General features: G+C 63.6%; 1 protein-coding gene across 2 annotated transcripts in view; it reads left to right on the forward strand.

Moving 5' to 3' along the window:
• Positions 1–378: 378 nt before the first annotated feature.
• CANT1 (calcium activated nucleotidase 1) overlaps positions 379–16,142 on the forward strand; it is a 31,184-nt gene continuing 15,420 nt past the window's right edge. Inside the window, exons 1-4 of one of the 2 annotated variants that reach the window (XM_047706220.1) lie at positions 379–502; positions 10,399–11,051; positions 12,874–13,077; positions 13,952–16,075. In XM_047706220.1, the coding sequence (XP_047562176.1) occupies positions 10,421–11,051; positions 12,874–13,077; positions 13,952–14,322 (1,206 nt within the window). In that variant the 5' untranslated portion in view covers positions 379–502; positions 10,399–10,420 and the 3' untranslated portion in view covers positions 14,323–16,075. Of the gene's footprint in view, positions 503–10,398; positions 11,052–12,873; positions 13,078–13,951; positions 16,076–16,142 lie in introns of those variants that run through there. The other variant, XM_047706217.1, reaches the window with a different exon arrangement.

Consider the following 16,142-nt stretch of genomic DNA (forward strand, 5'->3'; position numbering starts at 1 on the left):
TTGGAGACCTGCGCCCTGATCTCTGCTCTGGAAGCTGACCAGCTTTCCGAAGTGGCAGATCCGAAGGGCTGAGGAGAGGGGCTCGCTGATAACTAGGTTGGCAGAAAGGGGTCCGCGCTTCCCTGCCTCCCAGGAGACCACAGGGGTCGACGGGGCGAGGCGAGAGGTCCTAAAATCTCAACTCGAGAAATGATCCCGCCTCCCTCTTTTGCTGGGGCGGCGTTCCGGGACAAAGCGGTGGAAGGGGCCTGCGGGGTGGTCCCCGCGCAAGTCTGCGCCCCTCCCTCTAGTTCCGGCCCCCCGGAGGCGCCCTCCGAGCAGTAAAAACTACAACTCCCAGCAGTCCCTCTCGCGCTGGTGCGCAGCCGCAGAGCAGAGGCTGCCGGGAGCGCGCCCCGGAGACCCGGCGAGCGCGCCGGGCGGAAGTCGGCCGCCCGCAGGGTCCGGGCCTTGCCGCAGGGAAGCCCCGCCGCCCGCGGGCCCCGGAGCCAGCCTGCACCGGGTGAGTGACGGCTGCACCCGCGGCCGCCGCGCCCTCCCTCGCGACGGGCCTACCCCGTAGCCCTCCCACCCCGCCCGCCACGTCCCGCCGCCGACCCTCAGACTCCCGAGAAACGGTTTCCTTCGTCCGACCGGCGGCGGAAACCTACGCTGACTGACTCGCGGGGCTCTCACTGGCTCTCACTACTGCGGGACACCTCCCCCCTCTGACTGGGGAGGGACACCTCCCCCTCTGACTAGTGTGGGACACCCTGCTCCCTGACTGGTGCAGGATGCCTCTCCCCTCCGACTGGTGCGAGATGCCTACCCCGTCTGACTAGCATGGGACACCTCTCCCCTCCAACTTGAGAGATACCTACCCTGACTGACTTGTGGGACTCTCAGTGGCTCTGACTAGTGCAGAACACCTCTCGCCTCTGACTAGTGTGGGAGTCCTGCTCCCTCTGAGTTAAAGGGACTTCCATCCTCTGACTAGTGAGGGATACCTACCCTCTCTGACTAGTGCAGGACACCTGTCCCTTCTGACTAGTGGGGGACTCCCATGCCCTCTGACTAGCATGGGACATCTCCCGCATCCGATTCAGGGGACTTCTACTCTGCTCTGACTCTTCCCTCTGACTTGAGGGATTCTTCCCCCCTCTGACTATCATGGGACAACTTTGAGCCCTGGAGTACTGCTCCTTTCACTGGGAGCTGTCCCGGAGTCCAGTCCCTTCCTGCCCCCCACCCCCACCCCCACCGTGATTTTAGTGATTTAGCAGTCACCCCTTCCGTGATTGCTGGGCCTCTCCTCTCCCACTTGGGAGCCCTCCCCTCTCAGACTGGCACTTTGTCACACCGGCAGCAGGCCACCCTCCCCCGACCCGGGCCTCACCTTCCTTCCTTCTGTGCCCAGACCACCGCCGTCCTCCCGCGCGTCCATCTGGCCGGACGCTCTCACCCTCGGTGTGGCGCCCTCCTTCGTCCCTACTCCTTGCTGCCTTCCCTTTGCCCTGTGTGTCCCCAGGCCTGGCGGACCCCGGGACCCGCCGTCACTCTCCTGCCTGCCCGATCCAGCTCTCTCGCAGACGCCTTGGTGTGCCCAGGGAGCCGGGGTCTCTTAGCGCACCAGCCCTGCTTGTCACCGTTGTCCCAGAGGACGTGCTCGCCGCCGTTCCCCTGCGTGGTTCCAGGGCGTAGGTTTGGGGCCACGCGTCTGCTGTTGTCAGCGGGCTCCTGCCGGCTCCTCAGCGTAGGGAACAAGCCCGGCAAGAGCACAGGGTCACGGGGGTCCCCGAAGAGGAAGCAGGTGCCGCAGCTTCCCCTTCCTCTCCCTTTTCGGAGCGGTACTGGGACGGAGGCCCCCCAGCACCCGGCCCCAGCCCGCAGGCCTCTGGGCAGGACAGTCCAGCCTGGGCCTGTGGGCACCGCGGGCAGCGGCCTCCCAGGCCCCTCCCCGCAGCCTCAGTGAACCTTCTGTTCCGGCCTCCGGGCGCCGCCGAAAGGCCCGTCGCTGGGCCAGGCTGCGCGCTGTGGGCCTGGGCGGTGGGGGCTCCGGTGAGGCGCGCGACTGTTCAGGGCGGCCTGGAGGCTGAGCGGTCTCCGTGTTCCCGCCGGACCGTCTGGGAAGGCGTGGGTGCCCCGGGGACGTGGAGGAAGCCCTGGACTTGCACGTGTGTCTGAGCCACGTCGCGTCCCTCCCCTCGCTCGGTCCGCGCGTCCGTGCTCTCGTGCTCCCTGCGGCAGCCTTCTCCCCCCAGAGCCTCCTCGGCCGCGGCCCCCGCCCCACCTCTCGGCCACGGCCCTGCCCTGAGTATGTGGGTTTCGGCTGTCGATCCGCCACGCTTCCTTGAGCCTCAGAGGGGTGCGGGCAGACCCGGACAGGGACGGGACCGCGCCTCGCTCTGCCGCTGTGTCCCCCAACCCCCCCGGCGTGGGGCCCCTGAGGTGGGCTCGTGCGGCCTCACAAGGACGCGGCCCCTTTCTTCCGAGTCTTAAGACCCTCCGGCGGCCGTGTGGGGCGCCGCGTACACACCTGAGTGTTCCCCTTTCGGAAGCAGCATCTCAGATCTGAGGGCGCAGCCGGGCGCGCTGAAGTGCATCAGCACCGTGACCGGGATGTCATTTCTGTCGTGTGGACATCTGTGGAATGGTACCTGGGACGCGGGAGGGGACATCTAACCAGTGCTCTCGTCCTTCCAGAATGCTCTGGACTGCGGCTTTCGGGCTTTTGTGTGGACTTTCCTCCTGGTGCGAGCAAGACAGTTCCTTAGACAGCGGAGGTCTGGGAAGGTGTCCAGTTTGTCCGTCTGTTTCTCATTTACCTGTAACGAGGACAGGTTCCGGGACCTCGCAGCTCAGAGTTCCCAAGCAGAGTGCCGCCACGTCCGTGTTCATCGGGGACGTGCCGTGGGAAACAAGGCCTCGCGCAGACACTGAGGGACAGCGTGGAAGGGTCCGATCCCAGTGCTGCCGGAATGGCCGCAGGGGGTCCGGCCGGGCCACGTGCGTCCTGCGGTGCTGACCGCTGTGTCCGGGGAGCCCGGCCCTGGAGAGACGGGACGGAAGACGGGCTCAGGCAGGTGCAAGCCGGCTGATCTGGGTGCGTGGTGGGACTTTTAGTGCGTCCCTTACTCGCAGGCTCTCTGGGAAACGGCCCTGACGATGCAGTGTTGTTTGGGATGTGGCTTGGACTGGAAGGGCAGCTTTTCGCCCAAAGTCCTCCTGACGCCCAACCTTGGCGATCCAGCACCGGCACACGGCCCTCCCGTGATGTAACAGGTGCAGGCGGCGCGGGGCTCTGGAGCTGTGCCGCCCGCACTGTGGACAGAGCCGCGTGCGCAGGGTCCTGGCCCCTGCGAAAGCTGGACATCCTCTCCCTGTCTCCCTTCTCGTGGTCGGCAGAGTAGCGGCTCCCCGAGATAGCCACGTCCTAACCCCCAGAACCTGCACGTGCGTGCTGCGGCAAGAGGGGACGAAGGTAGCAGACGGAAGGAAGGTGCTGATCAGCTGACCTTGAACCAGGAAACGCATCCTGGAGCGTCCAGGGGGCCCAGGGTAACCCCGGCCGGAGGAAGCGGGAGACAGAGGCAGAGGAGCGGGCGGCAGGGGTAGCAGCGAGGTGCGAGGCGCAGTGCGGCCGCGTGGAAGGCGAGCAGTGCCCGCTCCTCCAGGGGCAGGAGGCGTCCGAGGGGAGGGTTCTCCGCGGGGGCCTCTGAGGGAGCACAGCCCTTGATTTCGGCAGTGGGGGTCCTGCAGGGCCGTGAATGAGGGTGCGGCGTCAGGCCGGGGTCGAAACCCCAGTCCCCTCAGGGGCAGGCTGACAGACGGAAACACGGCCGAGGAAGTTACCCCGAGCTGTGTTGAACCTGCTTCAGGAAGCAGGCGCGAGCGCCGGCTGTGTGCAGAGTGAGGGCGTGCGAGGGCCGGCCCTGCAGCCTTTGAGGAGGCTGCTGTCAGCAGGAGGCCCTCGTAGTCCCTGGAGGACATACTTGCCTCTGTGCCTTGCCCTCTGCCTCACACCTGCCCAAATTCGAAAGGAAACTTTCCAGCAATAGAGCCTCGGTGAGTCCCAAGCAGCCTTGATGGGGCAACGCGTGCGCAGAGCCTGGTGTTCGACGGTCACTCCCCTGAGACGCACCCAGCCGTCTTGGAGGCTCGGAAGCCCTGGGCCTCTGTGTCACCCTGTGTCACTCTGACGAGCGCAGGAGGAGCTCGCTCCTCTCCCGCCAGGAAGGGCACGTAGGCAGCGAGCAGAGCGGGGACTCTGACCTGCCTGCTGTCCGGACACTAGCTCTGCGGGACCGTTCAGCTCACAGACCGCGGTGGGGAAGGGGAGGCAGCCGCTGCCCAGGACAAAGGGCCTGAGGGGCACAGGCACAGTCTGAGGGGGGAGGCAGAGCCTGAGAGGGGAGGCAGAGGAGGCTGCGCGCTTGCTTCCTGCCCCTCCTAGATCCTGAAAGGGAGGAGTTTTGCTCTGGCAGCTGCTGTTAAACCTGTTCAGCCACCGGCCACACACCTGAAGGAAGAGGAGATAGAGACCCTCCAGGTTGGGGGCTGCATCGGGAATGGCTGCCGCCTTTCTTCCGAGCCTCCTGTAGAATCCCAAAGATGGCCCAAGAAGGTAGGGGTGGCCCCTTCCTCCGGGGCCAGGGCAGGAGCGTCTCCCTGGCAGTGGCGCTCCCTCGGAGTCCAGGGACCCACTTGGGAGTGGAAAGACCCAGAGTCACACCTTGCTGTCTCAGGCCTGCGTGAAAGGAAGTGCTGGCCAAAGAAACCGCAGGCGTAGGGTGTCATAGCCATTCCTCACACTGTTTGAAAAAGAGGGGAGGGGGAAGGAAGTTGGGCCTGGAGCAGCCTGGGTGGTGGTGGTTCCTCTGGGGGGCTCTTTGCAGGGACCTCGCCCTGCAGCGTGGTGGGCGCGGGAGAAGGGAAGCCAGCAGGGGTGCGGTCCCTGGGGGTTTCCGAGCGGGAGAGAACGGGCACCGGCCCACCCGGACAGGTGAGCTTGGCCAGTCAAAGAGCCTGCGACGTTTCCGTAGGAGCTTGGTTCTGATTTTCCCGGAGATGCCAAATCAGCCCATTAGCTGCAGGTGGTGGGGCTGACAGCCTTGTCTCGGAACAGCCCCTGTTTGAACTGCTCAGAACCTCCAGGGGCGTGGGCAAGGAGACCACTTCCCACGGGCCCCTGTCCTGGGAGCGGCTTCGTCCACTTCGCACTCAGCCTTCACCGGCACACTGCAGCCGCGTGCGTGGCCGGAAGTTTTGGCGAGGGGGGTGTTTTGTTTTGAAATAAAAACACAAGCTCTCATTCCGCACAAGACGGGCCGCTCACCGCCAGCTCTGGGTGGGACCAGCCGGAGTTGTGGAGAGCAAGGAGAAAGGCATCTGAGTTTCTGCTAAAAAGGAAAGTGACTCCTGGGATCTTAGCGGAGGGATGGCGATCCAGGTTGGGTTTTGATGCAAAGAGAAATGATTCCGGTGGCAAAAAGGGATTTCTGGGAGGCGGACAGAGTTCCGCGCTGCCTGGAAGCGGTCATTCCCTGACTAACAGAAGGTGACGGGGCCCGGGGGCTCCCTGCCCTCCAGGAGCTCCCAGCCAGGCCAGACAGATGGCGGCGGGAAGGCGTGGTCCGCGCTGTTACAGAGCCATGTTCCGGAAGGAGGAGGCACAGAGGGCCGTGTGAGAATGTGCCCTTGTGTCCGGGGCTCCCGTGGCAAGTTCCTGCTAACATGGTGGCTGGAAACCACACACACGTGCTCTCACGGTGCCGAGGCCGGAAGTCCACTGTTCGTGTCACCGGGCTGAAATCAAGGGTTGTGCTCCCTTCGAAGGCTCTAGGGGACAATCTGTCCTTGTCTCTTCTGGCTTCTGGGAGTTCTAGGTGCTTCTGGGCTGTGGCCACATCACTCCCCTCTCTGCCTTCGTGGTCAGTGGCCTCTTCCATCACTGTCTAATGTCCCTCTGCCTTCCTTTCATAAGGACACTCAGGGTCGCCTCTGGGCTTCCCCTGGATTAACTTCCCATCTCGAGACCCTAAACTGAGCCACATCTGCAGAGTCTTTATTGACAGATGAGGGGATGCTCAGGTTCAGGGTTGAGGCCGGGACACCTTTGGGTGTCCACAGAAGGGAAGCTCACTGGTCGGAGAGGGAGTCCTTCACCAAAGACTCAGGACAGGGTGGGAAAGGGACAGCAGAAGCATCACTATCATGGCACACCCAGGGACTTGCAGATGGTTCTGTGTGGTCAGAGAGAACATCATCCCAGGTGGCAGCAGCGTCACGCACAGGGGCTTGGCTGTGGGCTGTGGGATTATAAAATGCCCAGCACTAACTAGGGGAGTGGCGGGGTGGGGGGCAGCTGAGGAGTTCGTCCTCTAGTGGGCCAGCTTTGGGATCTAGCAGAGAACTTTGATCCGGATTCACTTTTTAGAAAAATCACGCTGTCAGCTGTGTGGAGGCTGGAGTGGAGAGCGTCTGTCCAGGGACCCGCGCAGTCCCCTGGACAGACGGGCGGTCCATGTGCTCAGCTTTGCAGGCCACAGCGTCCCTCACCAGGCTGCCTTGCTCTCTGCGGAGAGGAGGGGCCAGCTGCTCGCGCCCATTTACCTGACGGGTTTCCCTCCCCTCCAAGCAGCGGGGCAGAAGTGCCAGCAAAGGGACGAGGGGAGCGGGCAGCCAGGAGCAGGCGACCTGGCCCGAGTCCTGCAGCACGTGACTCAGCCAGCAGCTCTGGGGAGTCGGCTTCGTTCTGCCACGGTTGACATGCGGGGAGCCGAGGCCCCGAGATGCCAGCTCGGGCAGCTGGCGAGTGGCACAGCGCAGGTTGGACCTGGAGGACCTAAATCAGCAGGAGGCCACGGCGAGACAGGACCCAAGTCTGGAGCTGGGGTACAGACCAGACCGGTGAGGGGGCCCGGCGCCTGCTGGGATGTGAGGAGGAAGTGACCCAGCTGTGCCCCAGGCTGCCTCCTGAGGTCTGGGAGCGGCCTCGCTGGCCAGTAAATTCCTGAGGGAGCCCTTTCCGCAGGGGGACGAGGAGGCTCGGCTGCTGGGCCTGCTGGGGCTGGAATTCAGGGCACAGGTGCAGGCTAGGAAGGCGCGGGGCGCCCTCACTCTAGTGGCTGTGCCCCTGGAGACTGAGGTCATCTCAGGGAAGATGCAGAGGAAGGGGTGGGTGGCAGGGGAGGAGCTACAGCCTCGGGGGCTGAGGAGGGACGGGAGGGAGAGGACCTGGGAGAGTGTCGCCGTGTAGTCTCACTGTCCCTGCAGCAGGAGGCTCGGCCGTGGGTCGTGGAGCCTCCTGGAGGGACCGAGGGTGGTTGCTCTCCCAGGTGGTAAGGACGGGGAGGGACCAAGGTGTCTCAGGGTGGGAAGCCGTTCTTTCTCCATCCAGAATCAGGGACCCCCACTGCTGTTCAGGATGCTGAGGGCCAGGGACGGCCAAGGTGTCGGGGGTTGGGGGTGGTTCTCTGCTGGCTCACGGATAAACACGCGTCCACGGTATTCACTGGGTGCTTTCCGCACACCTGCGAGTAGAACCTGGAGACCACATGGCTCCTCGGGTGGCAGATTTGGACGTGAATGTAGGAGGCGAAGAACCCAGTAGAGCAGGCGCAGTGGAACCGTCCCCAGGCAGCAGGATGGGGGCTCTTGTTTCCCTGAGCCCCTGGAGCAGGGCCAGGAAGCCCGGTGCATGAGGTGCGCATATGGGGGCTCTACCCTGGGCCCCCACATCCTCTGCGGGAAGCCAGCAGACAGGAGATGTGCCGAGATGACCAGTGGCAGGATGGTGACTCAGGAATGGAGAGGGTGCAGACCAGGGCCAGTAGGACCACACATCACAATGGGGACACCAGGCTACCGCTCGGTGTGACAGCTGGGGGCGGGAGGCAGGGCTGGAGCTGAGGCTGTGGCAGGTGTGGGCACCGTCGTCATTCCTTCGGCAAATGTGTGCGGAGTTTCCACGGTGGGCCCCGCTGTGGACCTGGGCTGTGAGCTCACGGTGGGCTAGTCCCTGCCCCGCGGCGCCAAGGTAGAGCGGCAGTAATGACGTAAGCGGCCATGCCGGCGAGTGGGCAGGCGTGCAGGGCCGCCTCGGGGCAGCGGGCAGCCACGTCTTCCTGAGGGGCATCCAGAAAGGAAAGTGAGGCAGCCGTGCAGGGGAAGGAGCGGCCTGCGCAGGGGTGCAGGAGGGCCACGGCGGCCAGTTGGCGGCAGAGGAGCCTGCTCGGAGGGGTTTGGTCCCGGCAGGGGCCGGGTAGTAGGAGCGTTTACTCCTACAACGCGCGCTGACAGGGTCTGAGCTGCTTGCGTGGGTAGCAGGGGTCTCTGGCTCTGGGGCACGTAGGTCCGCGGGGAGGGGCGTGGCAGCAGGTGAGTGCAGGGGGCGAGCGGGTGGAGGGCGACCGAACGGACAGGCCTCCCGTCGAGCGGCTGCTGTGGAAGGGGACTGGGGGCCGTGCCTGGGGTGCTCCAGGGGCTCGTGGTTCAGAACTTCTGGTCGCAGAACAGCCTCGCACAGAAAAGAGCGTCTCCCCTTTTCTGTCACAGGTGACGGTCACAAAAGGGAAGTCGGCTTCCGGGTGAAAGTCTGGCCCCGGGCAGCTGGGAATGGGGCCGCTCCCATCCGCAGCTATTCCGGAGGGAGGAGTGGGGGCGAGGGAGGAAGACTTACTTGGAGATAAAGTTCTGAATGCGTCAGGAGCCCCCGCAGAGTCTGGAACAGGAGGGGAGAGGTGGGAGGCGAGAGCCCAGCAGCCATGTCACGCAGGGGCTCCAGGCTGGGTGGCTTGGGCCCAGCCGCGGTTTGTGAAGATCCGGGGCTGGGTGCAGCGAGGAGGGGCAGCGGCCGGGACCCCCGTTTCCCCGCCGAGGAGGCTCAGCCCCCAGCTCCGTGGCCCCTTTCTGGGGAGGAGGGAGCCCCGGCCCAGGAGGGAAGCCCGGGACAGCACCTGAGGGAGGAGCGGGGGAGTTTCCCGAGCCTGCCCCCTGTCCCCCAGTCCGCATGGCACCCTCCTGGTGCCTTGCTCGCTCCTTACAGGTCCCTTTTGGGCACTTGAGCCTATGGGCAAAACCTAACGTCTGCCCAAACGCCAGAGAAGGAAGGGCTTCCACACACAGCTGTTGCCTTGTTTCCCACCCTCGGTGCCAGCGGCCTGGGGTGTGGACGGGAGCTCCTCAGCAGCCCCTGCGCGTGGGCCACGTGGACTGGGGTGCGGGGAGAGGCCTGGGTGTTGTGGAGCTGCCCAGTCCCCACCCTGCCCCACTGCCCCCCAGCAGTGAGAGGAGCATCTGTCCCTGAAGTCCCGTTGTTGGTTGTTTTGGGACGGGGGCAGAGGTGCCCCCGTGGTTCAGCCGGGGGCCTGTCTTGGGCGGGGACAGACTGAGTCACAACTGGAGACAGGGCGAGAGCCGCAGACCAGGGCTCTGCCGAGTCTGCCCCCCCAGCTTGGCAGCCGCCCTGAGACAGACACGGGCCTGGCGCCGCAGTGGCCTCGCCGACCAGGCCACATGCTCTGCTGGGTACGGAAGCCTGGGCAGGTGGGGAACAACAGCCCTTGCCAGCTGCCGCCCCCCAGCTGTGCCGCTGCCCTTCAGAGCGGGCCGGGGTCCCAGGCCAAGCCAGGCCCCCGGTGAGGCCAGCTGTCCTTTGAGGCAGGTGCGCTGATGCTAGGCTCCAGGCCAGAAGGCCGGTCAGATGCTGGTCCCTCTGTCATTTGCATTAACAGAAGGGTGCCAGAGGACAGACTTGGCCAAAAACAGAAGTATTTCATTTAGCCTAAATCTGCTTTATGCTTATATTAATATTACAGAATCCTAGCCCAGGCGGAAGTCGGGACTCCATGGGTGAACAGACATCTCCCCTGTGCGCTGTCCTGGGAGCGCAGGACACAGCAGAGCCCACCGACTGCCGTGTAACATGATGTCGTGGCAGGCGGCAGACCCCAGGAAGGGGATGTGGAGGCTGCTGTTGGGAGCAGAGCCCTCTGGGGAGAGCTGCCCGAATGAGATCACGTTTGACGAGCGTACACAGTGGGCCCTCTCTGCGTCCTGCGCCCCCCAGACCCCTCAGCACCCCCGCTGCCTCCCTCGCCCCTGCGGCTCCCTCTTTCCAAGCTGGCAAAGCGCCAGCCTACACAGAACTTGCCCTCACTGAGCTTTCTGTCTTGCCAGTCAAGACAGAGGACAGGAAAGAATTTTGCTTTGGAAAGACTTCTCCTCCTGCCAACTAGGAGTAAATAAAGATATTGCCAGACTCAGGGTTTAATTAAGCCAAGGAAGTGACAATGGCCGCAAAGTAGCGGCCGTGCCGTTCTGGGTACAGCAGCCTTCGGGCCGTGCACCTTCTAGTCATTGGAAAGCCATTGTGCTTTGCAGGTCGCTGACCCCTGTCCTCTCTGTCTGGGTTCCCAGGTCCCGCCTGCCCTTCGGTCTGATGCCCGTCCAGCCCTCCAACCACCTGGAATGGAATGAGCCTATGCACTCCCTCCGGATAAGTGTGGGGGGCCTTCCGGTGCTGGCGTCCATGACCAAGGCGGCGGACCCCCGCTTCCGCCCCCGCTGGAAAGTGATCCTGCCGTCCTTTGTGGGCGCTGCTGTCCTCTGGCTGCTCTACTCCCACCGCCCACCCCCAGGCAGGCCCCCTGCACCCAACGCTCACAACTGGAGGCTCAGCCAGGTACCTGCTGACCGGTACAATGACACCTACCCCCTGTCTGCCCCCCAGAGGACACCGGGCGGGACTCGGTACCGAATCGCAGTTATTGCCGACTTGGACACAGAGTCTAGAGCCCAAGAGGAAAATACCTGGTTCAGTTACCTGAAGAAGGGCTATCTGACCCTGTCAGACAGCGGGGACAAGGTGGCCGTGGAGTGGGACAAAGGCCACGGGATCCTCGAGTCCCACCTAGCTGAAAAGGGGCGGGGCATGGAGCTGTCCGAGCTCATCGTCTTCAATGGGAGACTCTACTCTGTGGACGACCGGACCGGGGTCATCTACCAGATCGAGGGTACCAGAGCCGTGCCGTGGGTGATTCTGTCCGATGGCGATGGAACCGTGGGGAAAGGTAAGTGGGGCCCTCGCAGTCTCCCGGCTTCGGCTGGGAAGGTGGGGGCCGGGTTTGCGTTGGCTCGCGCACGCGCGGTACAGCAGTCAGGCGACCGGGGAGAGACCGCCAGGTAGAGCCATCTCCCTCCTTCCGACCCACAGCCGCGCCCCTACCCCCGGCCTCCGCCTCACACCGAAGCTTGTTTCTAGAAGACTGGCCGGGAAGCGGGTCCTTCCCAGGACAGGTGTGAGGGCGCTGTCCGCCGGGCTCTCGGCGCTCCTGGGAAGGAGTCCCTTCTTACGTCCTCAAGGGGTCTTCAGAGCACGCGGGAATGACAGCCCCACGCGTCGTACCTTTCAGCCGTGGGGTCGGATCGCTCCCGTCTTGAACTGAGACTTTCCTGAGAAGGTAAACGTACGCTGTCCCGCTCTCCTTCCCGCAGACGCGGCAGCAGGAGGGTCTGCGCGTGGGTGGCAGCGAGTGCGCTCGAGTGGGGTCCGAGCGTGGAACTCCTGCGACCCGCTGCTCTGCTGCGTGCTGGAAAGGACTTACCGCGGTCAGGCGCGGGGAGCACAGGGCTCCGAGAGGGAGCCGGAGTGGCCCAGAGCCGGGGACAGGAAGGGGCAGGGAGGCGCGGGCGGGGGGGGCGCGTGGACGGAGGCCTCCGTGCTCGTCCCCGCGGCCCGGGTGGGCGCGCACGCTCCAGGAACCTGCGTGCTGCCGGCCCCTCCGGTCAGGGAAGGATGGCAGCGCCCCGCTGGGCCCGTGGGACGCAGGCAGTCTGCCAGCCCTCCGCGCGGCTCTAAAACCCCTCCGTGCTTGCCCAGGCCTGGGGCAGCGGGCCGGGGACTATCTGGAGCAACTTGCAGAGAAGATACTGGTCGCCCGAGTCCTGCTGTAGTCGGTCCGCGTTCAGGGGCAGCCGTCGTAGCTCAGGTCTTCCCCGTTGGGTCAGGAAGAAGGCAGAGCCTTGGGTTGCCGTGGTCGGGTCATCAGAAAGAATGGAAGGCCTGATAAATGGAGAGGGTCTCTTCTCGAACGTGACCCAGGGGAGCTCAGCAGGTCCCTCCAGAGCCGCCCGCAGAGAAGCATTCTGCTGGCTGCTGCCGCTGCCCGGGGTCCTCGGTGCAGCAAGAAGCTTGCAGAGCGTCTGGGAAAGTGAGCGCAGTTTAGAACACAGGGCGCCGCGGGGAGAGCAGCCCACACGGCCGAGGGCGCTGCGGCCTGCAGGTCAGGCTCACGGCACAGGAGCGAGCACAGTGCTCGCTCGGACTCCGGGCCCCCCGACCAGCCCCTCTTAGCTCTGGCTGCTGGCACTTCCCCTGCTCTCCGTGGGCACCAGGCATGGTGGCGAGGAACCGCTCTCTGCCATGGTAATCACCCCAGACGCTTCCTCTGCCCCGGGTTGGAGGGGTCCTGAGGCTGGGCTGTATGGCTTGAGACACAGCATGCGGATCGGAGGAGACCGACGAGCGGCTGGCGGGGCCTTCGGGAGTGGGTGGGCAGGCAGCTGAGGTGCCCGCGGCAGGACGCATTGGAATCCGTGTAGGAGAGGCCGTCCCAGCGGAGGGTTCCTGGACCCAGTGGCCAGAGAAAACGTGACACATCCTAGAGGGTGGGGAGGGGAGAGCGTAGAAGGCGGAGGGAGGTGCCCGACTGCCAGCCCTCTGGGAATGGAGCCCTGAGCCAGGCTGTCCTGCCCCCTGCCCTCGCATCACTGCCTCATGGGACATCCAGCACAGGTGATCTCCGACACTCCACGTCGCCGGACGCCGCGGGAACCTGGGGAGCAGAGGGTGGCTGTCCTCTCAGGCATGCCCCCTCGTCTCCTTGTCCCCAGGCTTCAAAGCCGAGTGGCTGGCTGTGAAGGACGAGCATCTGTATGTGGGCGGCCTGGGCAAGGAGTGGACCACCAGCACGGGGGAGGTGATGAACGAAAACCCGGAGTGGGTGAAGGTGGTGGGCTGCAGAGGCAGCGTGGACCACGAGAACTGGGTGTCCAGCTACAATGCTCTGCGGGCCGCTGCAGGGATCCAGCCTCCAGGTAAGGGCCTGGCCCCACCTGGGGGGCGACGGCTGGCAGGTGCTGGCGTGCTGCGCATGCGCGTTCTCCGGCCCTTTGCTTCCAAACCACCGCAGTGTCGTTCAGGGCTCAGGTTTGTTGATTTCTGTCCGTGATGGCTCGCACAGGCCAGTGGCTTCTGGGGACAGAGGAGCCATTTGCCCTTCCTTCACTCGCCCCGACGCATTGCCTCCCACTGTGTCAGACTGCAGCCCCCTCCCGCTGAGCTCTCTGTCGCGCCCCCGACAGAGCACCGGCTCTTCCCCACGCCTTCCAGGAGTTGTCGCCGTGTGTGGTGGGGGGTCGTCCTGCTCAGAGCGGGCAGGCAGCTCTAGGCTTGGGAGCGTGACGCTGAGGACACGGCTTCGCCCCCAGATGGAAGGCATGCTGCTTCCTTTTCAACTCGGAGCAACCCCTCCCCTGGCCCCGACCTCTGCCTGACAAATCAAACCTGCTCGTTCACCCTGCTCCCTTCCCCTGGCCCCGCTTTGTGGTCCTCAGCACCAAGGACACAGAGATGCCAGCAGAACTCATGACCACAGGTGACCAGAGATGGGGCACCGACGACAGAAGGGCCTGTGTGGTCTTTGTTACTCTGGATAATCTAGAACAAGGACAGGTGGAGAGGCCTGTAGGACAGAGGGAGGTCTGAGGAGGACTGAGTGGGGACGCTGCCCCAACGGACGGGACAGGCCACCGCCTCGCAGTGTCAGCGGCATAAAGCCCATGCGGGGAGGGAGGCGCCGCAGGCATGCCCCCGTATGGCGGACCGTCCTGCCCACATCTAGTCATGGGTGGGGTGGGGCCGGGCCCACTGGGTAGTCTGGTGACCTGTGGGTCTGTCGTGTGTCCCCAGGCTACCTCATTCACGAATCTGCCTGCTGGAGTGACACGCTGCAGCGGTGGTTCTTCCTGCCGCGCCGGGCCAGCCACGAGCGGTACAGCGAGAAGGACGACGAGCACAAGGGCACCAACCTGCTCCTGAGCGCCGCCCAGGACTTCAGCGACATCTCCGTCAGCCGCGTGGGGGACGTGGTCCCCACGCACGGCTTCTCCTCCTTCAAGTTCATCCCCAACACCGACGACCAGATCATTGTGGCCCTCAAGTCTGAGGAGGACGGAGGCAAGATCGCCACCTACATCATGGCTTTCACGCTGGACGGCCGTTTCCTACTGCCTGAGACCAAGATCGGCAACGTGAAATATGAAGGAATAGAGTTTATTTAAATGGACAAAACTCAAACTAGCGAGGCCCAGAGGTGGACAGTTTTCAGCTCCATCAGGACTCGAATTCCATAAAAACCAGAGACTGCACTTTTCTGTGGTGTTTTGTTTTGCTTTCTTTTCCTTTTCGGAACTTGCCTGGTTCAGGGAGTTCAGCCCCAGGGTGCGTGGCGTGGCGGAGCCCCGAGTGCCGGGAGCTGGGGACCCCTGTGTGCGCTGCCATCTGGTGGCGGGAGCCGTCCCTGCAGGCACCCTGAGCTGCACACACACCCCCCCCCCCCCCACCTGGCCTCGCCCTTCCTCCCTCCGACCTCTCTTTCTCCTCTTTCTGTTTGTTCCTCCCCCAATAAATGTATCTTGAGCTCCTGCTGTGCGTCCAGCACTGTGCCCCTCTGGGAACGAGACAGCGAGTCCGAAGTGGACCGGCCCGTCAGACACTCCCAGGCCACCTTCTTTTCTTCCGTCTTCGTGAACCTCGTGCATTAAATCCAGTTCTCCAGGTTCCTCGGAAAGCGTCTGTCTACACTGCAGAGGATCGCAGGGCTGGTGGGTGAGGGCGCTTCAGGGACGCCTCTGCCCGGATTCTGCCGGCAAGGACGCCCTCAGCCTCACATCAGACAGTCTCCTCGTCGCGCGGCCGACTCCAGTGCTCCGTTCGGGAAACTTCTGTGGCCGTGCGGCACTTTGAAGTTGTAATTATTAACTTATTTTAATCAAACCAATTTCCTTTCTCGGAGTCACCAAATCGGATCGCACAGAGCAAAGTCCCACAGTCAACAACTTCGTTTCCAGTGGCGGGGAGATTGGAATTAAGTTCTGACCGTTGGTAAGATAAGATTTTAACGTTTCCAAGTCCTTGGTCGAAGGATACGAAGCTGAAGCGTTGCTTCGTATGACCAGCTCCCAGAGCTTGTCATGCCCTGAAAGGCTTCCACAAATGTTCTCTTGTACTTCCTGACCCAAGTGGGACCCTACGTCCTGCCACACCCACCCTGGGTCCCGGGCGCTGGGCTCTGTCCTCAGAGGGTAGTGGTGATGCCTGCCTGGCCCCACGGCTTCTGTCCTCTGACCTTTTGCTCCCCCTTCCCTGGGGAGCTTTGCAGTCTTTTTTTCTGGAAACTTCGCACAAACCCTGCCTGTCTGCATCCTTTGGCCTATTCTCCATGCTCCAGGGCAAAGGCAGAGGGTTGGGACTGGAGCCTAGAAGGGCCCCACCGTCAGCCATAGCGCCCCTCCCCTAAAGCTTCCTCTCCCCTCAGGAGGATGTGGGGGACGAGGGGGATGGCCTGGGAACGGCCGTCAGACTTTTCTCACAGACTCTAGGAAGGAGCCCAGTGAGGGTCCGTCTTGTGCCGCCGTGTGTTTCTTCCACGGCGGGACAGGCAGCGGAAGAATGTGACACGTTTCGATGGAACTCGGCTCCCGCAGGACACAGCCTGGAAGACCCGAGTCTTTTCTGACTTTGCCTGGCCGGGCTCCCTGACCCACGTCCTTCATGAATGTCACTGATGCTGGGGCTGTGTGAGTTTTTAGGACAGAGGCGGAATCAGGAAAGTCGGAGGGCTCGGAACAGTCACTAAGGTGAGACCTTTCAGCCACGGCCTAGGTGCCCTGAAGAGCATTCCTGCTGTCTGTGATTTTCAACTCTTTAAAGTGAGAGGGTTTTTGGTTTCTTGTATCTGCTACTGTCGGTGTAAGGATTGTGTTCCTTCCAACTGGAACCGTTGTTTTGTAAACAATAAAGTGCCAGAGGGGACTGGGAGTTCTCTTTGTCTCCTGGTCTGTGTTGGGTGGTGGCTGAGGGCCTGCGGGGAAAGCCAGAG

This window comes from Lutra lutra, chromosome 16 (assembly GCF_902655055.1).
Source record: "Lutra lutra chromosome 16, mLutLut1.2, whole genome shotgun sequence".
NCBI lineage: Eukaryota > Metazoa > Chordata > Mammalia > Carnivora > Mustelidae > Lutra > Lutra lutra.